The 26,963-nt window shown below is 44.7% G+C and overlaps 1 protein-coding gene across 7 annotated transcripts in view; it reads right to left on the bottom strand.

The window, feature by feature from the left end:
- PDE4C (phosphodiesterase 4C) overlaps positions 1 to 26,963 on the bottom strand; it is a 322,499-nt gene that overhangs the window by 3,119 nt on the left and 292,417 nt on the right. For 6 of the 7 annotated variants that reach the window (XM_075611049.1, XM_075611050.1, XM_075611051.1 and 3 more), the window contains 10 exons: positions 24,000 to 24,036; positions 23,191 to 23,264; positions 20,103 to 20,152; positions 13,416 to 13,528; positions 6,210 to 6,303; positions 4,250 to 4,497; positions 3,612 to 3,710; positions 2,376 to 2,540; positions 1,258 to 1,357; positions 52 to 206 (listed from right to left, as the gene is read on the bottom strand). In XM_075611049.1, the coding sequence (XP_075467164.1) occupies positions 52 to 206; positions 1,258 to 1,357; positions 2,376 to 2,540; positions 3,612 to 3,710; positions 4,250 to 4,497; positions 6,210 to 6,303; positions 13,416 to 13,528; positions 20,103 to 20,152; positions 23,191 to 23,264; positions 24,000 to 24,036 (1,135 nt within the window). Of the gene's footprint in view, positions 1 to 51; positions 207 to 1,257; positions 1,358 to 2,375; positions 2,541 to 3,611; positions 3,711 to 4,249; positions 4,498 to 6,209; positions 6,304 to 8,665; positions 9,168 to 13,415; positions 13,529 to 20,102; positions 20,153 to 23,190; positions 23,265 to 23,999; positions 24,037 to 26,963 lie in introns of those variants that run through there. The other variant, XM_075611057.1, reaches the window with a different exon arrangement.

Raw genomic sequence — 26,963 nt, 5'->3', positions numbered from 1 at the left:
GGGCGTGTGAAATGTGGATATAACGTGCTCTCTCTGGGATCCCTTGCTTACCATGTCAATGACCATTTTCCGTAGGTTTTGACGTTGCTTCTTGGTCAAGTTCTGGAAGATGTCGCAGTTCTCTTCTTGAAGGAGCTTAAACCCCACCGCGAGGTGGTGGTTTTCTAAGACGGAGGCATCATTGTACATTAACGCCAGCTCGGAGTCTGCGGGGAAGGAAATGCTAATGTAAGTACGGGGAAATGTATGTGCAGGTTCGTATTCCAGATGGATTTGGGGCCCAGGACAAATACCTCTCTCGAAAGGTGTACAGTGTATTGACATCTTGTGCCTCTAACAGTGTGTCTGTCCTGTGTCATTTATAGCTGCTGCACCTAATTCTAGCACCTGACACTTTATCAGTGCAGGATGTCACCAACACACACCGATGCAGACACAGATGATTTTCAATTACTTTACTATATTAAACCATGCTGGAAAACTGTTCCATGCACATAAACCCCTTTCAGTGAAGGACTTAATGTTTCCCCCAAGCTCCAGAGCAGAACCTTGTGTAAGACTACGATTACCATTGAGGTTAATCCATTGTGAGAATACCAAGTCCTGCCTCAACCATCTCCATTCTATCAAAAGACTCAAGCCTCTCCTTAGGGAGTGCCTGCGGAAGGTCACCCACAAGCTGGCCATCCCCTGTCTTTACCATGGAAACTCACCCCCTTGGCTTGCCAAACAACTACATGAATCGCTTGCAGGCAATTCAGAATACCGCAGTTGGAACTATCAGAAACCTGCACAGATATGACCATACCACACAGAGAACGTCACTGGCTACCAATCAGCAAAAAGGAGTTCAAAGTTCTGTCTACAATCTAGAAGGTCACATACATCTTAGCACCAAAATACATCTCAGAACGCATGACTCCATATCAGCCAACCAACTATGCACTGCTCGGCGTTCCTCTATTCAAATCTTCTAAAATTGGGAAAAGACCATTCTTGGTAAAAAGACCTAGACTTTGGGACAACCTCCCTATCAACATCATGTAAGCTCCCAACTTCCAAGCTTCAATGACTTAAGACCCATTTCCTCTTGGAAGCATTTGGGCACTAGCAATATTGACCCACAATGCAAAACCCTTGGGTTTTCAGCCTGCTAAAAAAATACGTGGATTGATTGATGGAAGTCTCTCAAATCAGCATCTTACAAACACGCACAAGATATGTGACAATATCATACCCCCCTCTCCCTCCACTCACTGGTATTGATCAGAAATTGGTTTGACACTCCTGGGTGATCAACATCATGAATTGCGCTGGCAAAGATAGCAGCCATGATTTCCAGATCTGTGAATACTGCCTGTGCAGGGAAGAAGCAAAATTATCATCAGCATCCTTTATTCCAAAGTGCAGTATAACAAGTATGAAAGACTCATATAAAATATTAGAGTGTTAACATACACAAACAATAGTTATGGAGGTTACCTGCTCTTTGGAGCTTACAATCTAAAGGATACCGTTAATGGTGCTTTGTAGCACAAGCTACTTTTTCACTAAAGTAGGGGTGGTCAACTCTAGCCCTCGAGAACCACCAACAGGCCAAGTTTTATGTCAGAATGACTAAGCCACTGATTGAGTCACCTGTGCTGAAGCAGGGATATCCCAAATACCTGGCCTCTTGGTGTCCCTTGAGGACAGGAATTGGTCACCCCTGCACTAAGCATTACAATGTGCTCAGAGTGTGCTTTTCCAAACCAATAGTTTCACTTGCTATAGAATAAAAGGAATTACAAAAGATTTACAACATTCAAAATCCAAGCTGACTGACTACTCCGGGCATTGACTTGAAACAGTTACAAGAACATTGCAATATGAGCTTATTAAAACAAATGCAGCCTGGAATAGTAATATTCCCCCTAAAACAGTATTTAATGGACAACAAGAACATGTTATTATGACTTCATTCTATTACAACTCCAATGACCTGCTGTCTCTCTCCCGCTCCTTTCCCTTCCTTCTCTTTATCGTACATCTATCACGGATTTCCTCATCTGCCAATTCTGGCTCCTTCAAGTTGAGGAGTCATATTATATCCATTGTAGGCCACATCCCACCTGCAGACTAACAGCTAGAAGTCCCTTGTATCAAAAAGGTACAGTGGGTGTGAGATATTGGTCCATATTTACCAAGTAGTCTTCTGCCAGAAGACACCTTCCAGCCTAATGACTTGAACAGAGGCAGTAAGGTTTCCAAGCACTGAAGGCATTTTGTAGCAGAAGACAGCTTAGTAAATATGGCCCAATGTGCCCCCTTGTTTAAGCTATACTCTACTGCATTCAAGCAAGTCTGGTCTCTGACCAATGGCTGAAGACACTCACCTCCAGGGCAGGCGTGGAAAGCAGTACGTGAGTTGACTGTGCCACATCAGCTGCGTGGATGTTGTTATGATAAGCCACGTCTGCATGGTAGTGATCCTCAAGCGTCATCATGTATGTTATGAAGGCGTCCGCGGGAATCTGGAAGGTTTTCAGGAGGTCTCTCTCCTGGTGGGCGAAACACAACTCTTGAGTGCATCTGCGGGTTTTCCATATGACCCCATTGTCACGTCATATAGTGGTTACACTGCAGCCGAAGATTCTGGGTAATGACATGCAAAGGAGCACACTGGGCGTGTCACTTTCAGCTTCCTACCCTTTCTTAAGCTAGGTCCCCGGGGGCCTGCTGCAGCGCTCTCTATTGTCATGTGCTGCAGGGACAAGAACCGCCCCTCAATGGGGCCGGCCCCACTAGCTACCCTGGCTCGCAATTTGCCGCCACGAGGCACAACCAGATTTTCTGAATACTAGGAAATTGTATTCAGAACTGACGACGGAGCGCTGGTCACGCCCCCCCCCCCCCCCCAGCGGTTCACCCAATGAGGGCAAACCAGTCGGGTGACATTGCACTGGCTCGTCATGCGCCTTCCCCCCCGTCTTCCCCTCTGCAGATCCAGCACAGACCGCAGTTTTAAGCTGTGCACGCGCCGCCAGGTGCCCATGCAGCAGCCACCACCGGGAACTTAGTCTTACATGGATATTTCCCTAGAGCTTCTTGGGTAATGAAGTGTAGAATCATGTAACCCACTCAGGGGCAGCTTTTGCGTCCATTAGAGCAGCGGTGCGCAATCTGAGAGGGGGGGCAGGAGAATTTCTAGGGGGGGGGGCACGGGCAGTTACAGAGACTCCGTACTCTTCCCCACGGCATTTAAATTAAATGCCGGGCGAGGCGTGAGGCCTCTGTAACTCACTTACCTGGCGACGCATCGCCATGGCAACGCGGTGACGTCACATGAACCGCGACGTCATTTGACGCCGAGTCATTGGAGAGAAGGGGGGGTGTGAATGCTGCGGCTCCCGGGGAGGGGGGCGCAGCTCAAGAAGTTTGCGCCTGCTGCATTACAGCTTGGTGGCTGAATCTGCATTGTGAAGCTGGCAGCAGTTGCAAATCAGCCACAATCAGGTCATGGTACGTAAAACTCAGTAAAAGGTGAAAAAACACTTCTAGGTAAAACAATTTTTTTTACACTATAGTCCTGATGGCCAAACTAAAAAGCAGGGACTCTGGGACTTTCTTACCTGGAAGATCGTGTACATGATGACTGTCAAGGGTCTATTCCCAGAGAATTCGGCTACCTTAAATATATCCAGCCCCCATTTATTAGCCTCTTCTATTTCCTACGATGTGAGAGAGAAGAGGGATTACAGATCATCTCTAAGAACCCGCAGAAGCGGAATTACAATTACACAACACGGATTTATCACTGCAGAATAACAACCCGAAAATGCTTCATTTTGCTTAAGTGCAACAAATTCTGGCATCTACCAATTTCTTTTTTACCTGTAACGTAAGCCAACTTTCTCCAATTCACATTGTCTATTCATGTGGACAATGTCCAACTCTATCTCTAAATACTTTAAATAAAAAATGTTTACAAAAAAAAGTTATATTGCAGTAAATACATATGTCAAATATTCTTATAGCAAACTGCTGTAATAATGTTTTTATCATATTGCACTACGATGTTTTGGGGGCACAAATCCCTGCTCCTGCAGGGTTTACAAATATAATCCTGGAGATAAAATGCTCACGGTCACAGGGGAAACCAGGAACCCCCTCCCGTCCAAGACAGTGACAATACAGCTGTACTATGCTTTCTCCCGGCAGCACGGACACCACCGTGGGACGTAACAGCAGGACCGGCAGCTGCACTCACCGTTCCCAGGAGCGGCTCCTGTTCAGTCTTTACGCCGAAGCGCGGGATGCTGCAAGTGGTCAAACTAGAACTGTGCGTCAGCTTCTTGACTCCGCTAATCTGGGACATGGGTATCTGGGACGTGGGTGTCTGGGACGTGGGTGTCTGGGACGTGGGTGTCTGGGACGTGGGTGTCTGGGACGTGGGTATCCTCTTCTTCTCTTTGTCTTTCGAGGTTGGGGAGGGAATGTCCACTTCATGCTGTTTATCTGGTGGAAGAGGAGAACTGAAATTAAAGGGGCAGTTCCCCCTGCATGTTCATTTTGTATAGATTTCTGCACAACACAGGGTCTGATTTGACCTTCCCAGCGCACTGATTTTTACATTGTATGTTATACATAAAATATGAGATCAAAACCTAAATTAATATGGCTGCTTAGCCGCTCTCATTTAGCAACATTAGAAGATCTTAAAGCAGCAGTCCAAGCTGCAATTTGTTTTCTTTTCTTCCCTTTAATATGTGCATCAATACAACCCACCCAATGATAAGTAATTAGCTAAGTTGCCGATCGATCGGTGAAGATTTGGCTCGGGGGTTCATGAAATGGCGGCAGAGGAGTATTCTGCAGTCAGTGGAATGCACTTGCATATTAATATGACAAAGTTCTGTGGGGAAGATCATGTGGCCAGGCAGTCACTAGATACAGTTGGTGCAGTGCTAGAGAGAGGGCAGGGCTCAAAAAAGGGGTGTGCCAGAGCCTGTTTCAGAAGAGGAAAGGGATGTGACTTTGTAAATGGTCGCTATAGAAACAAAAAATGCTTGTTACATTATAATACATTAAAATGTAATTCGAAGTTGTTTTAAAAAAGAAAAAAAATGAGTCTTTTCTCATAGTACAGAACTGATTTATTAATTTAAAAAAAACCACACATGTAGGATATTGCTTGGTCTGCAGCTTTAAAGAACCTTATCTGAGATCAGGGTAAAACATTTATTCTGATAAGAATAGTAGTCTGTATGAAAAACCGCTCTGCTGACTAGTGAGGTGGGAAAAGTGCCGCTTACAAAAAAGGTCCTGGCTGGGGAAGTGCACCTTTTTAAAGGGACCCTCCTGCTCTCCCCGCCAACAGAATGATGATTCATGTTGAACCTTCAAACCATGGCATTTGGAGCAGGGTTTTTTTTTGCATTATTATTATTTTTACATACGGTTGCAAGGCAGGTCACCTGCACTCAAATGAATGGGATAGTCCATTTTGCAGCCTGAGAGTGGGTACAGGCCTTTCTGCAAGTGATGGCGGTTAACCCAGGGGTTCTCAACGCCAGTCCTCAAGACCCCCCCTCAACAGGTCAGGTTTTCAGGATATCCCTGCTTCAGCACAGGTGGCTCAATCAGTGGCTCAGGCGTCGACTGACAATTTCTTCAATGTGCATGTCTCCTCAAAGACAAGAGGTTCAAAGAAGAGCTCTACCCACAAGTTCATAATGAAGTTCTCCCTTTAATGTGACAGCCAAGAACAGTGGAAAGACAACGTTTCAGGTCCCATATGGACCTTTCATCAAGTGTCTTCGACTGAGTCACCTGTGCTGCAGCAGAGATATCCTGAAAATCTGACCTGTTGGGGGGGGTCTTGAAGACTGGAGTTGAGATCCCCTAGGTTAACCCGTTCACTGTCAGGAGGGTGGAAGGTGGAAAGCTGGGGGTCTCCAGAGGTGAACTGCATTCACGTCAGCTCCAGAGACCCCCTGGCTCTAGTGATACTGGAGGCACCTTCGGCGTTAAGTACCATCCCCTGTTGGGGAAACAAAATAGAGGTTTAACATGCCGCGGGAGATTTAATAACCAGGGAGTAACCAGCAGCGCCTACGGAGGTATCTCGACAACTAGGGAACCCTCGTAGCTGAAATTAACTACGAAAAATACATTTAAAAAAACCTTGGATGAAATGCGCCTTTAAAGTAAATCAGCAGGTGACTTACCTAGAAAGGTACTGGATATATATTCAGACACTTGGTTCCCAGACCGGCTTGTTTCTGATAAGTGTGTTAGTTCTCGATTCAACATCCTTTTAAACTGCGAGAAGAAGACAGGAATGATGAGAAGACACTTCCAGCTAAGCACAGGGAAACCTGGCCTGAGTGTATACAAAGGTGCTAAAAGTGCAGTCCCGCTCAGGACCAAATGGAATGTGTGTATTTATTGGGGTGAAGAGAAACGTGATGGCAGACAAGGACCCATCGACCCAGGAAGAGGTTCAAATGTATTTAAGTGGCCCTGCCGCCTTAACTCCTTTGCTTCTGGATGCAGCACACAGAAGATGAGCCACGTTGTATTATTTCCCAGTTTATTTATAAAATAAGAATATATTTTTTCCTAACTGCATGGGATGTTCATAGCAACAGATAAATAGTAAGAACTATGAATACATACAATCATCAGATTATATACACAACACTGATGTACATAAACCTCCAAACACTGTAAAGTAATATTTCAAGATTAAATATTTGCAATAGGAAAAGAAGCAGTACAAGCAAAATGTATGATAGCAAAGGGGCATGAACCAGGGAGGTTTAGAGAGTAAGCTGTTTGGGCAAGTGATGGTGTGAATGACTGATAACAAGTCTTCTATGTCATTATTTCTAGAATATCCCCTACGAGACGCCTTAGAAATAAACACAACCCAGGAGCAGAAGGAAAGCAGGTTCTTTTAGGAACACAGTGACGCATTGTGTCCCTGTGATGTAAAGGTTGTACCCTGCAGCCATCACATCTTATAGTATCTCCCAACCTGATTTTGTTCTGTACAAGTCTTAAAAAGTAACTGAACTTTCTGTACCTACCAAGGGTTTTACAGGTTGGTGAAAGTATCTATAACCCGCTCACTATATTTTTGCCTTTTTGCATAATCACCTTCCTCAGAACAATTTCACCAGCCTTTTACCTGGTTACTTCCTGTGAAAAGTGAAGGTGTATATTTTATCTTATCTGGTATTCATGATATTCTGCTTTATCGTTTGTGACACACACACACACACACAAACACACACGTTTATCTATATACCTATGTTTGTATTGCTATGTAGGTGGATACATTATATATAAACTATAGCCTCTGCTGCATCGACACAACTGGAATTAACCCTTTAAGCAATACTATTTTCAAAACAAGAGAATTAACCCCCACGATGCCGACAGAGCCAGTGCGTGCCACGTGAATCATGGTCTTCTTAACACAAATACAATTAACCCAGTCAGGGTAGCTGGGCCTGGCATGCATGGACCTTCAATGGGCATTATGGACCTCCGTCGTTAACCCCCCTGAATGCTGGATTTTCAGCAGAAATCCAATTGGACCTCTTACTTGCACAGCAAACATTAACCCCTTCAGGGTCAAAGGGATCCACGAGGTGCTGCAGGGCTCTCTGGCATTGAGAGTACATGCCGCTGCCCCTTTCAGCGACCAGGTTTCATGCACGTTGCTCACGCAATTAACGCCTCCAATGCTGGTGAAGCTGCAGTCAAACTTCTATATGCGTCATATTTATGCCTCTCACAATTAACCCGTTCTCTGATGCGCGTGCACCCTTTAAATGCATGTACAATTAACTCTTTCAGTGTGGGAAGGGTCCAGCTAAACACTGAAGGGCATTGCATTTTATGTTTGACAGCGCAAAAGGCGTTAAGCTCTTCAATGCTGGGGAAGGTCGGTCATGCTTTGAAATGCATACTGAAATCACATAGAATTAACCCTTTCAGAGCTGGCGTGGTCACCCATACACCAGGCGGTGCCTCGTTGAACCCTAAATTCTGACAGGGTCAACCACGCAGTTAAATGCATGTACTGCGAAAACCTTCTGTGCTGAAGAATGCCATAATAAACCCTGACATACATTTAACCCTTTTTAGTGCAAGGTACAACCAGCACTGCATCTTGTGTACATTTTCAAACAGTAAATACTTTGCAGCAATTACACAAATGCAATTCACCCTTTCAGTGCCAGCAGAGGGCCAATATTTACATGCCCCAGTACAACAAACCCTTTCAGTGCTGGTGGGACACAGACACTACGACAACGCAAGGTTAACCCATCAAATGCCAGAGGTTGCCAGCATTTAAACATGAAAGCCCTTGCTACTGAACGCGCAGAAATGCAATTAACCCGTTCAGCACTGGGAAGGGTAGGGGTACAATGTCAGAGTGCAATTTAACCTCTCCATTGCTGGATTGGGGGTTATCATTTAAATGCCTACGATTGAACCCCTGCTTAGTGCAACACCATATACACAATTAACTAGTGCTAGAAGGGGGCCCAACATTTAAAAATTCAAGAAATACACACAAGTGTACCCCTTTATTGCTGAAGGGGGGGGTAGTGGCCTTCTGCAAACACCTCGACCTCCATCTTTCTTTCCTTCCAACCCCATCGCTCACCTCAACACAGCCCCATGACACAGAGAGCAGCCTGGTCTTCTCCGGCATGGTAGAGCCTCGGGGATGGAGGGGTGTCAGTATCCCGGGGACCCCAGTGAGCAGAGGCTGGGAGCCCTGAGCCTGGGGGACATGCTGGGGCTGAGGGCTCCCTCCCACCAACAAAACCAGGCAGCCAATGGGAGGCGAGGGGAGGAGTCTGCGGGGGAACGGCCAATCAGAAAGCAGAGGGGGGGAGTCTGCGGGGGAACAGCCAATCAGAGAGGTAGAGGAGAAGTCTGCAGAGGGAAGGCCAATTAGAGAGTCGGAGGAGAAGAGCAGGAGTGAGTACACGTGTCTCTGTATATATTTGTGTGTCATATTATACACAGCTTCATGCTAGCAGTGCATGTACAAGGGCTGAAGGTGAAACTGGTTGTATATTTCTTTATTTGTATAGATTACATTATAATGTACAGAGCATTTGAAACCTCACAGGTCTCTTCTTCACCCGTAGTGCTGTCTTGTACTTTCTTGACAGCACAAAAGAAACCAGGGATTTGAAAGCACTACACAATAATTTAATCCATGATAGACTCGAAAGTTGAACTGTTAAAAGGCATCACACCAAGTCCAATACGCTACTAGTACTTTGAACTAATACACGAAGTGCAATAAACAGAATATCAGACATTAGGAAAGGAAATCACAATCTAAGGCCGCGCATATAGTGCCGTCGATGGCAACGGCGACACGACGGGTGACGTCACCTGTCGCCACAGCCGAAAAAGTTATATTTCGCCGGGCGGCGGCATCGCGGGTTTCCAGCCATTTGATTGGTTCAAAGGGCCGTCACATGAGGCGACCGCCCTTGAAAAATCACATTTTGCCGGCTACTAGTTTTTACGATGGCGACATCGCTCCGTCGCATTGTTGCCGTTGCGCACACTATAGCGCCTTAGGGCGAGGTTCACTTAGGACTGTTGTGGGATAACAAACCTGAACGTAAACGGCTATTGACTTGAATGGCATTTAACACCAGATTGGGTGCGTTAACCTGCAACAGAGTTTAGTCAATCTCCCCATAAGTGGTATGTTAGGACAGGGGAGCGCAAACTTTTTCAGCTGCCCCCCTGCCTGCTCCAACTTCCTCTCGCGCTCACCTTGCTCGGCGGCGTCAAATTGACGCTGCGGGGGTCACGTGACCCCGTTGCCAATGACGCCGCATTGCCATGTCAACGCGTCTCTGCAGCTCTTCAGAATCTCGGTAAGTTAGTTGCAGAGGCCTCACGCGATCCCCTGGCATTTAAATTAAATGCCTGGGGGAAGACCGTGGGACCTCTGCAACCGCCCCCCCCCCATTTTGCGCACAGCTGTGTTAGGTGACTTACATACAGAGGCAGTACATGAAGGAGTAAGTAGATGGCAGTGCTTAACCACAAAGGTTGGGTGGCAGTAGCCATGTGTCCAGGCTACTGACAAACGTGAAAAGATAAGGTACTTGGTGTATACCGAGTGTGTGGGAGTTTCAGAGGTAAGATGAGAGGGATACTAGTTTAAGGCAGTGGTGAGCAAACTGGGGGGCGCGAGACTGAGTGTGGGGTTTACAGAGGCCCCGCGCGCTTCCCGAAGGCACTTAAATTAAGTGCCAGGAAAGCTGCAGGTCCTCTGTAAACCTCACTTACCATGACCCCGGCGGCTTCTCACATGCATCGCCATGGCAACGTGGCGTCAAATGACGCCGTGGGGTCATGTGAGATCACGTTGCTATGGCAACGTGACGTCATGACGCTGACGCCGGAGCGGGGTGACGGGACCGCTGGCAGGGGGAAGCAGGGAAAAAAGTTTGCGCCCCCTGGTTTAAAGCTGCAGTTCAGTCAATATCCTGCATGTGTGGTTTTTTTTAATAAATCAGTTCTGTAGTAAGAAAAAATACTTTTAGCATTTTCTGTTTTTAAAAAAACAACTTTGAAAGACCAATTTTCTTGTATTCTATTTTAACAGCCATTTGCTAAGGCACTGCCCCTTCATGTCCTGTCACAAGCTCTGGCACACCCCTTTGTCAGCCCTGCCCTCCCTCTAGCACATGTCAGTGCAGGAGTGCTCATGAATATTCATGAGCTTCCACTGAGTGACAGAGGCAGAATATAAAAATATGCCAGCTCTAATTATGTCACCAAAATTCGCCTATCAATACATTGAGAACGAATTGACCTGCAGCTATACAGTTCTTTAGGTAAATAGAGATTGCACACATGAAACTATTGAAGTAAAAAAATAAATTAAAAAAAAAAAGACTGAACTGCAGCTTTAAGGCAAGAGAGAGCAGTAGAGGTGGAAATTAGTCTATTATGAGCCGAGCACAGGAGACAAGCAGAGGCATGCTGTTTGTATTTTAGTTTCCGTCTTGTAATTTTGTAAAGTGCTAAATACACTGTTGGCGCTATCTAAATAAAATGATCCATCCATAGCAAGAAATCAAAGCTGGTATGTAGAGAGGAGCAGATGAGTGGAAAGTCTTGACAGTAAGAAGAACTTTGAAGGTGACTCGGAACCTAATGGGAAGTCAGGAGAAGGATGTAAAGAGGAGATGAGCTGGGACTGTTCTTGGAGAAAGTGAAGTGATCCTAGCTGCAGAATTTTGGATAGATTGCCAAGGAGAAAGTTGCAAGGCGAGGAGGTCTGGTCTGGCCTGCCACCCAGCATTCCAAGGCCCAGGACAGAAACCTGAGAGGTTGTTGAAGGGGGGAGGGGGTATGTCGAGAGCGGACCTGGGACAGTGGTTTGTGAACCCAGCAGAGATAGGAGCCTGGATGATCCCCCTGATGGTGGGACTTGATTGCAGATGTGTGGTTAGGAGTTGATAGATGTATCGACCGATCATCTGCGTTGAGTTGATGCCAAAAAGCCAAATTAGTTGATGAGGTCGCCGAGGGAAAGAGTGTAGATCGTGAAAAGGAGAGTTTACAGAACAGAGCCCCGAATGATAGGATGAAGACATGTTGGCAAAAGACACCAGGATAAAAAAAATTTAAAAAAATAATACCAAGAGTGTGTAGAATCTGAAGGAGAAGATAATGGTCCACAGTTTTGAAAGCAGCACAGGGATCAAATGGGATAAACAGGGACAATAAACTTGGATTACAGTGTTTACAGTGTGGTTTAATGTTGTTTTCTATTACAGAGAGCAGAATTGTAACCGGAGAGGAGAACTTTATGGTGTAGAAAATCAGAATGAATGTAAGATTTCCTCAGGTGTTCAGAGGAGTGCAAGTGCGAAGGAGGCATGTGAATGTAGCCAAGGTTGCAGGTTAGAGGGACGGGGACGGGGCATACAGATAAAGTGAGGAGGAGAGGATAGAGTTTTCACATTTGACAAGATTGTCAAGCAGAAGATGGATTAGAGAATGAAAGCCAGGATTCAAAGTCTGAGAGAAAGTTAAGATAGTATGTATGTATATATATTGGAGATGTGTCTTGGTTTCTACATTATTTATTTAATTGCTCAACCTGAGAGAATATATATATAATCCAATGCACAGCTGGCACACCATTTGCAAGTAAATAAGATTTGGTGCTTATCCCATAAAGCAATAACAGACCATACGATACCGGTTGCAATACGACATCAAGGGACAGCACGCAGGTAAGTAAACCATACATTTTATATATTGAGAAAGGTCCCACTGGGGGACCGAAACGTCGTTTTTTGTGTCTTCTATGAAATATAGAAAATTTATGATTTACTTACCTGCGTGCCACAGGTGCACGTCCCATATAGAGAATGTAGTTATACGTTACCGTTCCAAGGATTGGTAAACAAGAGACAGCACTCAATGTTGAAAATCAAAGTGTATTAGTGAAAGCAAAAATACATCCAGAAACCCGATATATATATAAAATTGTGTGTCAGCAGCTTTAACCATCCAAGTTTGCTCTATTCCCCGCAACTTTAAAACTGTCAACGTTTTTATGTAGGGTTTCATAATTCCTATAGGACAAGTTCTGTATTCTGTCTGTATCCCTTATTATTCACCATTCTTCTGGGAGGCTGTTTCACAAATCCTGTGAAATATTACGACGGTCAAGTCTCAAACATTTTTAAATAGACTCACTCGCTCAAAAAGACTTGTTCTCATAAGAAAGAGACTTTGTTTGAAAAGCTGGGACTCCTTTATTAGAAGGCAGTCTTTCAGTGGAAATGAGTCTCAAATGTCCTCCATAAAAGAAAGTCTAGCTCGTTAGAAAGCCAGGCTCAATCACCAGAAAAGATTGCCCATATAAGAGAGTCACACTCATGGGAAGGCAATCTCACAAAGAGATTATCACTCATTGAAGGCAGACTCACCAGTGAGAATATCGGTCATTCTCACTAGACGAGAAACTCACTGGGGGGAGGACAGTCTTACTCATCAGGAGTGGGTCTCCTTTATCTTTACCCATTAGAAAACAGTTTCACTCACCAAAAGTGAGTCTCAGTTACAAGAAGGCAGTATCACTCATCAAAAATGAGTCTCACTCACAAGAAGGCAGCCCCACTCATCAGCAGTGAGTCCTCCTCACTAGACAAAAGTCTCACTCTAGAGGAATGAGTCTCATTTAGTTATATGCAGTCTGACCCTTTACAGTCGCCTTCAATGGATGACTCACTCACTTTTAGCATTAGTTGTCTTAACCAGTGTCCAAATGTGTCCATTACTTGTCTTGGTTGACAATTCCCCCCACACCCACAACCACCTCAAAAGCCGGAGTCACGGGACATTGCTGCACTTACCTTGTTTGAGGCCATCTCACTGACTGAGTGTCTGGTTTGCAGAGTCTCCAATTGGTCGAGACACCAATCCAACTCTTCCAGAGTCTCGATGGCCAGTTTCTGAACCGCATCCTCTACGGAGAGAGGAGAAGGAGGCATTTAGACCGACTGGAGCTGGCCCCTCGCCGACTCTCAAAATCATATCCAATTAGTTGAAGTATGAGAATCCACTCTCCTTGTTGCTGTTACCAATGGTCAGTTCACCAGTGACATTCTCAACTCAACACAAAGAAGGCCTCCTTGCTGTTACCAATGGTCAGTTCACCAGTGACATTCTCAACTCAACACAAAGAAGGCCTCCAGTGCTGCAAAGCTTATAGACTTTCACAGGGTCCCAGTGTTGCAAACTACAATTATCTAATCAAAACGTCATCTTGTGAGGTGCTCCAGAAACCCCAGCTCCCACTCATCTGGAGATCCCTGGATCCTAACAGTAGTCTTTGAAGTGGAAAAACACTGATTTGAATGCCAGCGACTCGTGACCAAGTCACTTCCTCCCTGTATCAAAAAGTAGATTGTAAGTTCTCCAGGCCAGAATGTGCCTCTCAGTTCTGCGTACAGCGATGTGTAATTAATGCTATATATAAAGAAAAAAGTAGATTATATTGAATTTTGCATTGAAAAGGTAGATTTTATTGAACTTTGGTTAGTATTTAATTTCCCTTGTATTTTCTTCCGAAATTATTTCTCCAACACGCTCTGCTGTAAAGAAAAAGGATTCAGGTCAGCCTCTATATCCAATGCAAATTAAGGAAGGTTCCCTTCTGCTTCACCACCAAACAGGCAATAAAAAATAAAACATAGAAATGAAAAAGAACCAAAAATATATATTTTTATTATGATGATATGTATACGAGTACAAATATCCCTAAAAATCAGACATTACATGGTAAAGCAGACACAATGTTTGTAAGGGCAGGGAAAGTCCACAGTTAATGATGCTGGAACATCCTAAACTCATATTAATTTTGTCTGTAAAACGACCCAATTTATGCATGATTAAATTTAACAACCGAATTCCTCTACAGCTGTTTAGCTTGCAAAAAGAAAAAAAGATCAAAATACAGGGAACAACTGACGCCCGTTACATATCCAGCGTCCGCTCTCTGGGCAGCAAGATCCTGGGTTAAAGAAGAAGGATGGAAATATTTTGTAGGGGGAGCAGCCATTGTTGCGTTTCCATGGTAATGCAATGGAGTTGGGGTTAATAACTGTAGAGGGACGGTCAGTTATAACGCCCCTTAATCGCATCCACAAAATCGGCAACTGAGTGGCAATGGAAGAGTCGAATACAGCTGTATTAAAATAACACTGCAATATATCTATCTATCTATCTATCTATCTATCTATCTATCTATCTATCTATCTATCTATCTGCACTGGCTATGTTGTGGATATAGAAGATTATGCTAAGCCCTGGTCTGGAATAGTGGGGCCCTATGGATTTAGAAGATGGGATATGGTGTGTGCCACGTTGCCAGAAATCAAGTCCGGGTTTTGGTGTTAGCAGGCTCACCGGGAACCGATAGTGGGAGAGAGGGGGGGGGGGGGGGGAGATCAGGGCCAGAATAGCCATGGCAACCGCCATGCAAACCTTCCGCCGCTGCCCACTTTTAACCCCTTCAGGTCCAGAGTCCTGAAGGGGTTAAAAAGACTTCCCACCCTTATAGAGCAAGTGACAAAGTTTAAAAAGAAATAAAAATAATCCTCCCCCCCCCCCCCCCCCCCAGCATGGAAATGAGATGGCTGCTTCCCGGGGTGATTTAATGGCTGAGATAGACCTACTGCCAGCATATGTTGGAATGGACTGTTAGGGAAAAGTCATTGTTTTATCCTGGGATTATGTCCGCATCTGGTTTTCTTTCTGGTTAACTCTTTGCATGCTCAGTCATTGTGTTAGCAGGATAAATAAAAGTCTGCCTCGTCTAAGGTACGCCTGTAGCAGGCATATACTGTATACAAATCAGCCTAGGCGGCCTTCCAATATTCGTGGTATATATAAGCATGTGTGGGTCTGTGTACGTGTGATGTTTGTAGTTTGTATGTGCAAATCTGTGGGTATCACTGTATATAATAGCGGTGTGACTATCAGCACGTTAATGCGCATGTATAAGAATGCTAATGTGTACATACTGTAGCAGTTTGTGTGTGTGTACTGTATGTGTATTGGTGTTACTGTGTGAATCAGTTTATTACTGTGTCTGTAGTGGTGGGCCTACGTGTGTATCGGTGTGTTACTGCGTGTGTATCGGTGTGTTATTACATTTGTGCAGTGGTTAAAGTGCATCATGTGCTGGCATGGGGGTCAGCAGCTAGAAAAATCAGAGGACACCATTAACCCCTTTGCAACCAGAGGGTCTTTCAATGCACTGCGCTGCATGTTGTTATAGTGCTATGCATGTTATGACTGTATACTGCTCTGCATGTTATTATACTGTATACTGCTCTGCATGTTATTATACTGTATACTGCTCAGTATATTATTATACTGTATACTGCTCTGCTTGTTATTATACTGTATACTGCTCTGCTTGTTATTATACTGTGTACTGCTCGGTATATTATTATACTGTATACTACACTGCATGTTATTATACTGTATACTGCTATGCATGTTATTATACTGTGTACTGCTCTGTATATTATTATACTGTATACTGCTCGGTATATTATTGTACTGTATACTGCTCTGCATGTTATTATACTGTATACTGCTCTGCATGTTATTATACTGTGTACTGCTCTGTATATTATTATACTGTATACTGCTCGGTATATTATTATACTGTATACTGCTCTGCATGTTATTATACTGTGTACTGCTCTGCATGTTATTATACTGTATACTGCTCTGTATATTATTATACTGTATACTGCTCTGCATGTTATTATACTGTATACTGCTCTGTATATTATTATAATGTATACTGCTCTGCATATTATACTGTATACTGCTATGTATATTATTATACTGTATACTGCTCTGCATGTTATTCTATCACTCTGCATGTTATAATACTGTTCTGTACATTATTATATTGCTCTCTGTGTTATTATACTGCTTACCCTATCATTTTATTTCTCTGTGTATTACTATTGCTATGTGTGTTACTATACTGCTTTGTGTGTTATACTGCTCTACATATTATTATATTGGCCTGAGTGTTATTACACTGCTCAGTCGGTTATTTTATTTCTCTTTGTGTTATAGTATTGTTCTGTATGTTATTATACTGCTTAACATGCTATTATATTAATCTGCGTTATAATTCTGCCCTGCATGTTATTATATATCTCTTGTGTGTTCTACTACTTTGCATGCTCTTATATTGCTCTGCATGTTATTATATCGCTACGCAAGTTATACCGCTCTGCATGTTATTACACCGCTCTGCATGTTATTATATCGCTCTGCAGATTGTTAGATCGCTCTGCATGTTATTATACCGCTTTGCAGGTTATTATATCGCTATGCAAGATATACCGCTCTGCATATTATTACACTGCTCTGCATGTTATTACACCGCTCTGCATGTTATTATATCGCTCTGCAGATTGTTATATTGCTCTGCATGTTATTACACCGCTCTGCAGATTGATATATCGCTCTGCATGTTATTATACCGCTCTGCATGTTATTATATCGCTCTGCAGATTGATATATCGCTCTGCATGTTATTATACCGCTCTGCAGATTGATATATCGCTCTGCATGTTATTATACCGCTCTGCATGTTATTATACCGCTCTGCAGATTGATATATCGCTCTGCATGTTATTACACCGCTCTGCAGATTGATATATCGCTCTGCATGTTATTATACCGCTCTGCAGATTGATATATCGCTCTCCGTGTTATTATACCGCTCCACAGATTGTTATACTGCTCTGCGTGTTAGTATTTTAAGTTTATATTTGAGCTCTTGGACTCTGCTAGGTGCGGGGTTCCTAACTTGATACACGGCTCCCACAGTGCCTCTTTCTTTGTGGCTCCCCTGCTCCTCCCCAGCCGCCCTCTCCCACAGGTTCACAGGAAATCAATTGGCCTTTTCTAACTTCTCCAGCGGCTCTAGGATGTGTTTTTTGCCCTATCGTTCCCTTTTCCGGACACTGTCTGGGCCCCATGGGGCTCCGTCCTACAAACCCTTCTCGGTTTTATTTGCAAGCAGTATTTTTTGTTCAGCTGTGTCCTTAACCCCTTACCTGCCAGAGAGGCCTGCGACGTATCTCTACGGTAACCACTTCTACATTAGTGCAGCCATACAAAATAAAAACCTAGGTTGAAATGATCAACATCTCGTTTTATGGTTCTCGAGACCCTGGAAGCAGCCATCTTGGATTAGCAAAGGGTTCAAAGCAAAGATTTGGGGGCTCTGGGGACAATAAGAGGCAGCGACCAGGCGCGTCAGCCTTCCAAGCGTCATAAATGATGTCACAAATCCAAGATGGCTTCCTCCTGACTCCACCAAAGTAAATAAGGACGTCATTTGATTTCCGATTTCATTTTGCCTAGCTTCAACAATATAGATGCATGGTGCATATATATATTTATGTATATATATATATATATATATATATATATATATATATATATTATAAAGAAAAGAGTATATATTTAACCCACTAAAACCGAGTTACGGAGCTGCTGTAAAAAAATATAATGTGTGATGTCAGGTTATTTAAAATAAGACAGTGTTGGTAATTGTACCACACCTTTTATGCTGTCTGCAGTAATTCTGCTCTGCATTTTCTACAGACCTGTGGTAACGAGGACTGACATGGCGAGCTTGTGTTGGTATATTTAACCCTTTGAGTGCCGGAATATACGCCGCACCCGAGGAGTGCCAGCCACGTGATCGCTTGTTGCAGAGCTGTCATGCGTCCCCCACTCAGGAGTGTGAGAGGGTGCCCGAGATTTGCTGGAGACACCTTATCTCCGGAGCAGCAGATGCAGTGTCTGGCCAGGGCCGGGTTTCTGACGAGAGGTGAGGTTATGGACCAATGCTCCGTGGTTAAGATAAGAAAGGGGCGGGTTTAGGAGTCTTGTCTCCCGCCAGGGTGAGATTGACCTCATTCTGCGTGAGACAGTGACACAGAGCCCTAATGCGTGAGACTTATGCCTTGGCAGGGCTGTTGGTGTAGCAAACACCTGATCGAGGGCAAGCCCCCCAGGATCCTCTGGATGCCCCACGACGTAGCTAACACATCATGGGGCCTGGCACTCCCAGGGTCCTATAATGTAGTTTCTATGTCATATGCTATTTCAGGGGTGGCCAACTCCAGTCCTCAAGGGCCACCAACAGGTCAGGTTTTAAGGATATCCCTACTTCAGCATTGGTGGCTCAATCAGTGGCTCAGTCAATGACCGTAAAACCTGTTGGTGGCTCTTGAGGACTGGAGTGGGCCACCCTTGTGCAATTTGGTCATTTCCTTGGGGAGATTGCGTTTTGGCTGAGGAATGGAAGAAGACATCCTCCCCCGTCATCGGTGACGCGGTAATCACATGATCGCTTCTGAGGAGCAGGCACATGGTCGCAATGTGCCGGAGTGGCTGTGGCACTCTGGCCCTCGAAGGTTTCAAACATGATTGAAAAATACTTATTGGTGGCAGACTTGGGTAAAAGGGCATCAATCACCCAGATGTGATCCCTTAAACATGTCACTGCCAGTAGTATACTTTAGTCATAGGAGGGACTGACCCTTTAAAGTGACTGATCTTTAATCTGAAGCCATGCACTGAAGGTAACAGACGGGTTAAAGGGAGAGGGGGATTGCTCAGTGGTTATGGGGTTGGCTTGAGGAAGTGAAAGGTTCACTGGGGCCTCCTGGGAGTTTTGCTGCTCTCAAGACACCAGCCTTGTGGTTTTATTAAAGGAATGCTTGACGTCAATTCGCTTCCTATCCATCCCTCTGTGTGAGGTGGGGTCATTTTAGTTTTGTAGGGGAAGGGGGCACTTTTAAAAGGGGAAGGGGGGGGGATGCAAAAGATCCGTTAGCAGATAAATAATTTGTAAGGGTAGTGAACAATAAAGACTTCGATTTTTTTTTTTTAGTACATTGCATATATAATGAAAATATATAATGAAAGCACCAGTAAGTCTAATGATGCAGTGTCCCTAGTTTTTATTTAGAAACCCATAATATCACTATTGTTTTTTACTTGCAACTGTAGAGAGACACTTTCTTTTTAGAAAGCATATTTTTGGTGATAGCAATTTCTCCCCTTTTTTTACTTTAAAGAATAAATATTAGATTATTTTTTTGCAAAAGGCGGTGCAAAGAGCTTTTCGCATGTCTAGAATTTCTTCAGATAAGCCACAGTACCACTACTTTTAAAGGCATTTTGACCATAATACACCGCTAAACATTATCTCTCTTATAGCGCTGACAGTGTAAACAGCAATGTAATAGAATATTGAAGCAACAATGAGTAGCTGATCTGAAGAGCTTACAATCTTGGTCACAAGGAAAGCAGAGATTGGCATTCAAACTGAACTCAACCACTTCAAAGTTTACGACTGAGCTAATCCTAACTCCAACACCACTAAAACTCATTTATCTGAGGTCGGTATAAATAATACTGCCCTGCTCAGTATAATAAATACACTAGTAAACATTATTTTGTAGTGCTGGGAATGACTTCCTTACCAGACAGATTAGGTTTACATGCCGCTGGTTGGTTACTGCCAGACGATCTCCTGAGAAAATAAAAAAACATTTGGGAATCATCATTAAAATCAGCGCCTCTGTCTTCTCTCCCCTCGCCCCGTTTAGCTGGTGCAGGTTCAGCTTTTAGGCTTTTGCATGAGAGAGTTAGAATTGTTTAGGGGAGTTGTCTGACTGGGATTACACGTATAAAGGTGGGGGTTCCGTGTAGGTTTCAAGCAGGGGTGGGTCGCCAGAGCTGAACCACGTTAACTTTAGCTACGGGGGACCCCTTGCTTCCCGAGGTACCTCTGAAGGTGGCTCCCGTACTGTTTCATCCAGTGTGAACAATATGGCGGTTTAAAGGTCACCGCATGACAGCAACCAATAAGAAGCCACGACGACTTTTAAATCTGCATGAAGACCCTGAGCACCTTTGGAGGTAAGTATCTCTGGAAGCAGGGGGTCCCATAGCTGAAATTAACACAGTTCAACTCCAGAGACCCTCTGCATCCCTAATAGGAGGGGCAGGGATTTTTCAATAAAACGTTCCTTTAAAGAACATTTCCTTAGCCTTGTTGTCTGTGTGGGGGGCAAGGATAATTGATGCGAATATAGAGCCTCTCATTATCAATTGCCAACCCTGCCTTCACGTGGCGCCCCTCGTTTCTAACAAAATGGGCTCTGTCGACTCTTGGGCTTCGCGTCCCCTTGGGTATATCCAGCTAAACAACTTCCATGGATCTTTTTAAAGTGAAGTTTTCCGTGGAAGTCGCCTATACCCATCTGTGGGTGAAGAGGCGGAAAGTAAGTTGTCTGTGTTAGGCTGCGCTTATAGTGCCGGCGGCAACTACAGCGGCATCGCGTCAAAACAAATGCATTGCCGCCATCGTGTGCATTTATAGTAAGCGCGGCGCGACGGCTTGGATGTCATCTCAATTTGATTTTTCCAGCAACCTGACGTCGCCGGCACTATAAGCGTAGCCTTAATGTCATAATATCTCCCACCCAGTCTTTTAGGCTGCCCGCTGGAAACCCTGCTCTATAAGGAACACTTTTTGTTTTTAATGAAAGAGTAGCAGATGTATGGAACAGATTTTTAGTAGAAGCAGGCGAAGGAGCGGCTAAGTGAGTAAAGACACTGACTGGCACTGAGAGTGAAGCAGGGGAGCCTGGTTCAATTCCCGGTGTCGGCTCTTTGTGACCTTGGGCAAGTCACTTTACCTCCCTGTGCCTCAAGCACCAAAAACATAGACTGTAAGCTCCATGGGGCAGGGAACTGTGCCTGCAAAATGTCTCTGTAAAGCGCTATTTAAACTAGCAGCGCTATACAAGAACATGCTATTATTATTATTATCTATATATATATATAAAACTGAAAATCTTGGTTGTGAGTGTCTGTAGACAATTTGATTGGTCCATTGATCCGTAGGTCCACGCGCCCCCCACGGCTCTCATTGGCCGGTGTGTCTCGACCCCTCCCCCCACCCGTGTCCCGCCCCCCCACGGCCGGTGCGCTCTAACCCAGGGGTCCCCGGCCACGCTGCTGCTGCTGCCTGAGGTGAGGAAATGCTCCCTGGTCGTGGTGCTGGCTGTTGCTGCTGCTGGGGCTTAACAGAGACATCTGAGTATTTGCAACCCCCCCCCCCCCCCCAGGTCCGTTTTGCCCCCCCCCAGGTCCGTTTTGCCCCCCCCAGCTCCGTTTTGCCTCCCCCCCAGCTCCGTTTTTGACCCCTCCACCTCCGTTTGTGACCCCCCCAGCTCCGTTTTTGACGCCCCCAAACACACACACACACACACACACACAGTGACAGACACACAGTGACAACCCTGCGCCCCACAGCCCGCACCCAACAGACACCTGCCGCCTCTCACCCACCCGCCACACTCGACACACACCTGCCGCCTCACGCCCCTACGCACCGACATCACTGACCAGCCACCGCATCCACTCACCACCCACCCGGCGCCTCCCACCTAACACCCACCCGTCACACCGACATCACTGACCAGCCGCCGCATGCACTCACCAGACACCCGCCGCCTCACACCCTAGCGGGAGCCCCACCCAAAGCCAGCACTCACTACCCACCCGCCACCCGTACTGAACACCCACCCGCCGCATCACACCCACTCACACCCTAGCGGGACACAGCTCACATTTTTACATCACTTATGTCACCAAAATATACATTGTACTGTGGTGTGTTTACAATAAACCATTTTTAAACAACATCGTATTACATTTTCTTTTCAACATCATTATACAACCTTTCCACCAAATAGTCAACCTATTGTTCACCTATTTATAACTAATACTACCAATTCCGGATTTACATCCCGGGCAACGCCGGGTATATCAGCTAGTTATTATTATTATTATAATAATAGAAGCAGTAGTGGCAAAATGTAGCAAAAAAAAATACTAAGTATTTGAGCTAAACACCAGGGTTGGGGGTACCCAAGCAAACCCTGAAATCTGCTACCCCCTAGTGGCTTACACGATGGTTCTAGGGGGTACACAAAAAAAGGGATTTATTGTAGGAAGCATAAAAGCAGCAGTTCAAGCAATATCCTACATGTGTATTTTTTTAATAAATCAGTTCTGTACTATGAGAAAATACTTGTAGCATTTAAAAAAATGTTTTAGACGTTTATTAAGGTTTCTAATGTAAGAAGCATTTCCAAAGTGACAGCCCCTTTCCCTTCTGATAGGCTCTGGCTCTTGAGCCCTGCCCTCTCTTTAAAAGTGCACCAATTGTATCTAGCAACTGCCTAGTCAATCATATTCCAGCACTACATTGCCCAGAATGCTGTGCAAGAACTGAGTTAAATAGCCCGGAGAAAGCAATCGATTACAGGAGAACGGATCGATCTGCAGCTTAGCTAATCACTTGTCAGTGTGCAGATTGTATTGATGCACATATTGAATGGGAAAACCGTCAGCTTGAACTGCAGCTTTAACAGGCACAGTTCCACTACTATTTTTTTTAAGCATGGGTTACGATTTTGTAACAAGTTCCTGCGCCTGCCACAGATTGTCCCAGGGCTCTCTGGCAGATGCAGGGTTAATACCAAGAGTATCACTTACTTGTTAGTTACTCTGTCCTGCAGATGGGTGAGCATCGCAAAGTTACTCCGTACAGTGCGCAGGCTGGCCAGAACCTGAAAGGAAACCGCAGCCGGGTGCAGGATGTCAGAGCCCTGGAGTTCCACTGGGGAGGCATAACCCCTACACTGCCTGGGAAGGGGCATTATTCTGCAGGGGAGACAGCGATCTGACATCAGGGGGCAGATCCTGGGGCCGTCTGCGAGCGAGTGTACAGAGCATACCTAGCATTAGCTCTTTAGTATGGATCTTCCCATTGCTAGGGAAGATTTCAGCCCCCATATCTCAAAACATTTGGAACTCTCTTCACCTCACTATCTGTCCATCTCTCCCCTTTACAAGGCCTCTGTAAGAGAGCAGCCCTTCTGTATCTGCATCGCGGCGTCAGCTGACGCTGCATCGTCCTGACGCAGCGAAGTCACCTGGTGACGCATTGCCATAACGCTTCTCCGTGTCAGTGTGTTGTCATGGCAACGTGTCTCTTCATCATGACGCCGCAACTGCACCCCCCAATCAGTTTTTATGATTGCGCCCTAGGGCCATATTACTCTAGCTAGCTCTACTAGTGTCAGTAAGTGAGGAGGGCGAGCATCCAGATTAATTTAGGTTTGTGGCTCATTCTTAGTGAAAATAATTCATAGTGTAAAATAAATGAGTGAGCAAGGAAATAACTAGAGGTGGAATCAGGCACCGTAATGTGCAGTATTGTCAATAAATCTTAATAAAATAAACATGCAGGGAGAACTGCCTGGACCGACAAGGTGAGTTGAACAGGTGAGAGAGGCACCTACCTGTGCAAAGGGAGTTACTATCATGTCTTCTCCATGTCTGCAAGAGAAAGGAGATACAGGTCAATGGATACCAGGCTCTCTCGTCCTTCTACCGGGGGGTCTGAGCTGCCACTAAACCTGAGAAACCAGTGTCAGATATCAGAAATGAGAAAAGCACCTTACATTATACCCTACTAGCTGAAAGTAATAAACCAAAAAATACTGAGATTTATATAAGGATAATTTAATTTTGTCGTTTCTTAATGCGAAATCCCCTGCTAAAACAACAACAGCTCTCGTCCCAAACAATGATCTCGCGCTCTTGAATAACTTTGGCTGCTCATGTATTTTTGCTAATGTTGCAAATTGGACTTTCAGAGTGACCAAGATTAAGTGGTGGCTAGAGGGTTGTGTGATGGGATCATATCATTTGTGAATTGTATCCAAACAGATAGAAATCTGCTCCTTGATGTCAGAAACCATCATGCAAAATGTGATTAAAATATCTTAAGAGGTATCCAAATGTATAGCAAACAGACAAACAATTCCCCCAAATATTTAGTAGATACCCGTGTAAATTAATCTTCACAGTGCACCTATTACGTACCAGGCACGTCATGGGCACTTGCCCGTTTTGTAGTGGGTGATCGGGCTGACCAATGGAAATGGAAGTGGAGTCCCCTTCATTTCTGGCACCAGTCGCGGTCATGTGATCATTCTTGGAGCGATCAAATGACCTGTGGTGCGGCCGGACCCCTAGCACGCTTAAGGTTAAGACTCAAGGTTATCCGAAGGAGATAAATAAAATAGAGGGCAAACTAAGATATTTATAGTTTTGTATTTCAAAAAATTAAACATTCAGGAAAGACTTTAGACCAGTGGTTTACAACTTTTTTTTTATTATTAAGGAACCCTATAATTATATTGTGAAATTATTGGGAACCCCAACCCTCTCTAATAGCATGTCTGAGATCCGATGCATTGTAAGGAACCCCAACCCTCTCTAACAGCACGTCTGAGATCCGATGCATTGCAAGGAACCCCAAACCTCTCTAATAGCGTGTCTGAGAACAGATGCATTGTAAGGAACCCCAACCCTCTCTAATAGCGAGTCTGAGATCAGATGCATTGTAAGGAACCCCAACCCTCTCTAATAGCGTGTCTGAGAACAGATGCATTGTAAGGAACCCCAACCCTCTCTAATAGCGTGTCTGAGAACAGATGCATTGTAAGGAATCCAACCCTCTCTAATAGCGAGTCTGAGAACAGATGCATTGTAAGGAACCCCAACCCTCTCTAATAGCGAGTCTGAGATCAGATGCATTGTAAGGAACCCCAACCCTCTCTAATAGCGTGTTTGAGATCAGATGCATTGTAAGGAACCCCAGCCCTCTCCAATAGCGAGTCTGAGATCAGATGCAGTGTAAGGAACCCCAACCTCTTTAATAGCACGTCTGAGATCCGATGCATTGTAAGGAACCCCAACCCTCTCTAATAGCGAGTCTGGGATCAGTTGCATTGTAAGGAACCCCAACCCTCTCTAATGCATGTCTGAGAACAGATGCATTGTAAGGAACCCCAACCCTCTCTAATAGCGAGTCTGAGAACAGATGCATTGTAAGGAACCCCAACCCTCTCTAATAGCGTGTCTGAGAACAGATGCATTGTAAGGAATCCAACCCTCTCTAATAGCGTGTCTGAGAACAGATGCATTGTAAGGAACCCCAACCCTCTCTAATAGCGTGTTTGAGATCAGATGCATTGTAAGGAACCCCAACCCTCTCCAATAGCGAGTCTGGGATCAGTTGCATTGTAAGGAACCCCAACCCTCTCTAATGCATGTCTGAGAACAGATGCATTGTAAGGAACCCCAACCCTCTCTAATAGCGAGTCTGAGAACAGATGCATTGTAAGGAACCCCAACCCTCTCTAATATTGTGTCTGAGAACAGATGCATTGTAAGGAACTGCACTTTCGTATTCCTCTTTATTTTACTCTTAGATACCTTGATCCCTTGTAAGAAAATATCTTTAACCTGTTCCTTCCCGCGATGGATATAAACCATATTATTCCTACATCATATCATTGGATATACAGTATTGGACTATTGTGTCTTTATTTCTGTGTTCTTGGTACCTGCGCTCCTCACGTTTTCTGAAGAGGTCTAACATGTGGAAGTATTTGGCAACAAATTCTGAAAAAGGGGTTTGGTTGAGCTGCATGTTTTTTGAATTAGGAAACCACTCATTTCCCATTATTGATCACATCAATATTTTTGTTATCACTTTTATTCACTTATATTAATATATCACTAATCATGTCATTTAAATTAGGCGCACCCTTTACACATGTTTTGTAGGAACAGGGGCAGACCGAGTGGCCTTTATGTATTGTCAATTTCTATGTTTGACACGGCAGGACAGATTTAATAAACAGTGCTTTGCCTGGTCATGATTTATGCCTATTCACTACAGGCAGCAATACCCCCAAATTAGAAAAAGTTAACCTGAGTGTAAGTCAGGGGTTCCCGCATCCATCCCTCAAGGGCCACCGTCAGGTCAGGTTTTCAGGATACCCCTGCTTCAGCACAGACGGCTCAGTCAGAATATCAGCCACTGATTAAGCTACCTGTGCTGAAGCTGGGATATCCTGAAAACCAGACCTGTTGGTGGCCCTTGAGGACTGTGGTTGGCCACCCCTGTTGTAAGATAAAGGAGGGGTCCCATGCAGCTGAGCAGCACTATTTTTAGCTCCGGTGACCCCTTGGCTCCTGTGATACATACAGTTCCAGGTGCCAGTGTCTCCTCTCCTTATTGGGCAGTTCAAAATTACCTTCAAACTGCAGGCCAACACGAAACCACAACGGGTGATGTTGCGGCTTTCTATTGGATGGCCATGGGCGCCATCCTTGAAAATCCAGGATGTACATCGGCACAGATAACTGGAAAGTATCTCAGGGAGCCCCAGAGCTTAATATAGTAAACA

This window comes from Ascaphus truei, chromosome 8 (assembly GCF_040206685.1).
Source record: "Ascaphus truei isolate aAscTru1 chromosome 8, aAscTru1.hap1, whole genome shotgun sequence".
Classification (NCBI taxonomy): Eukaryota; Metazoa; Chordata; class Amphibia; order Anura; family Ascaphidae; genus Ascaphus; species Ascaphus truei.
The sequence above is the reverse complement of the archived record's forward strand: the minus strand, read 5'-3'. Positions and strand labels throughout refer to the sequence as shown.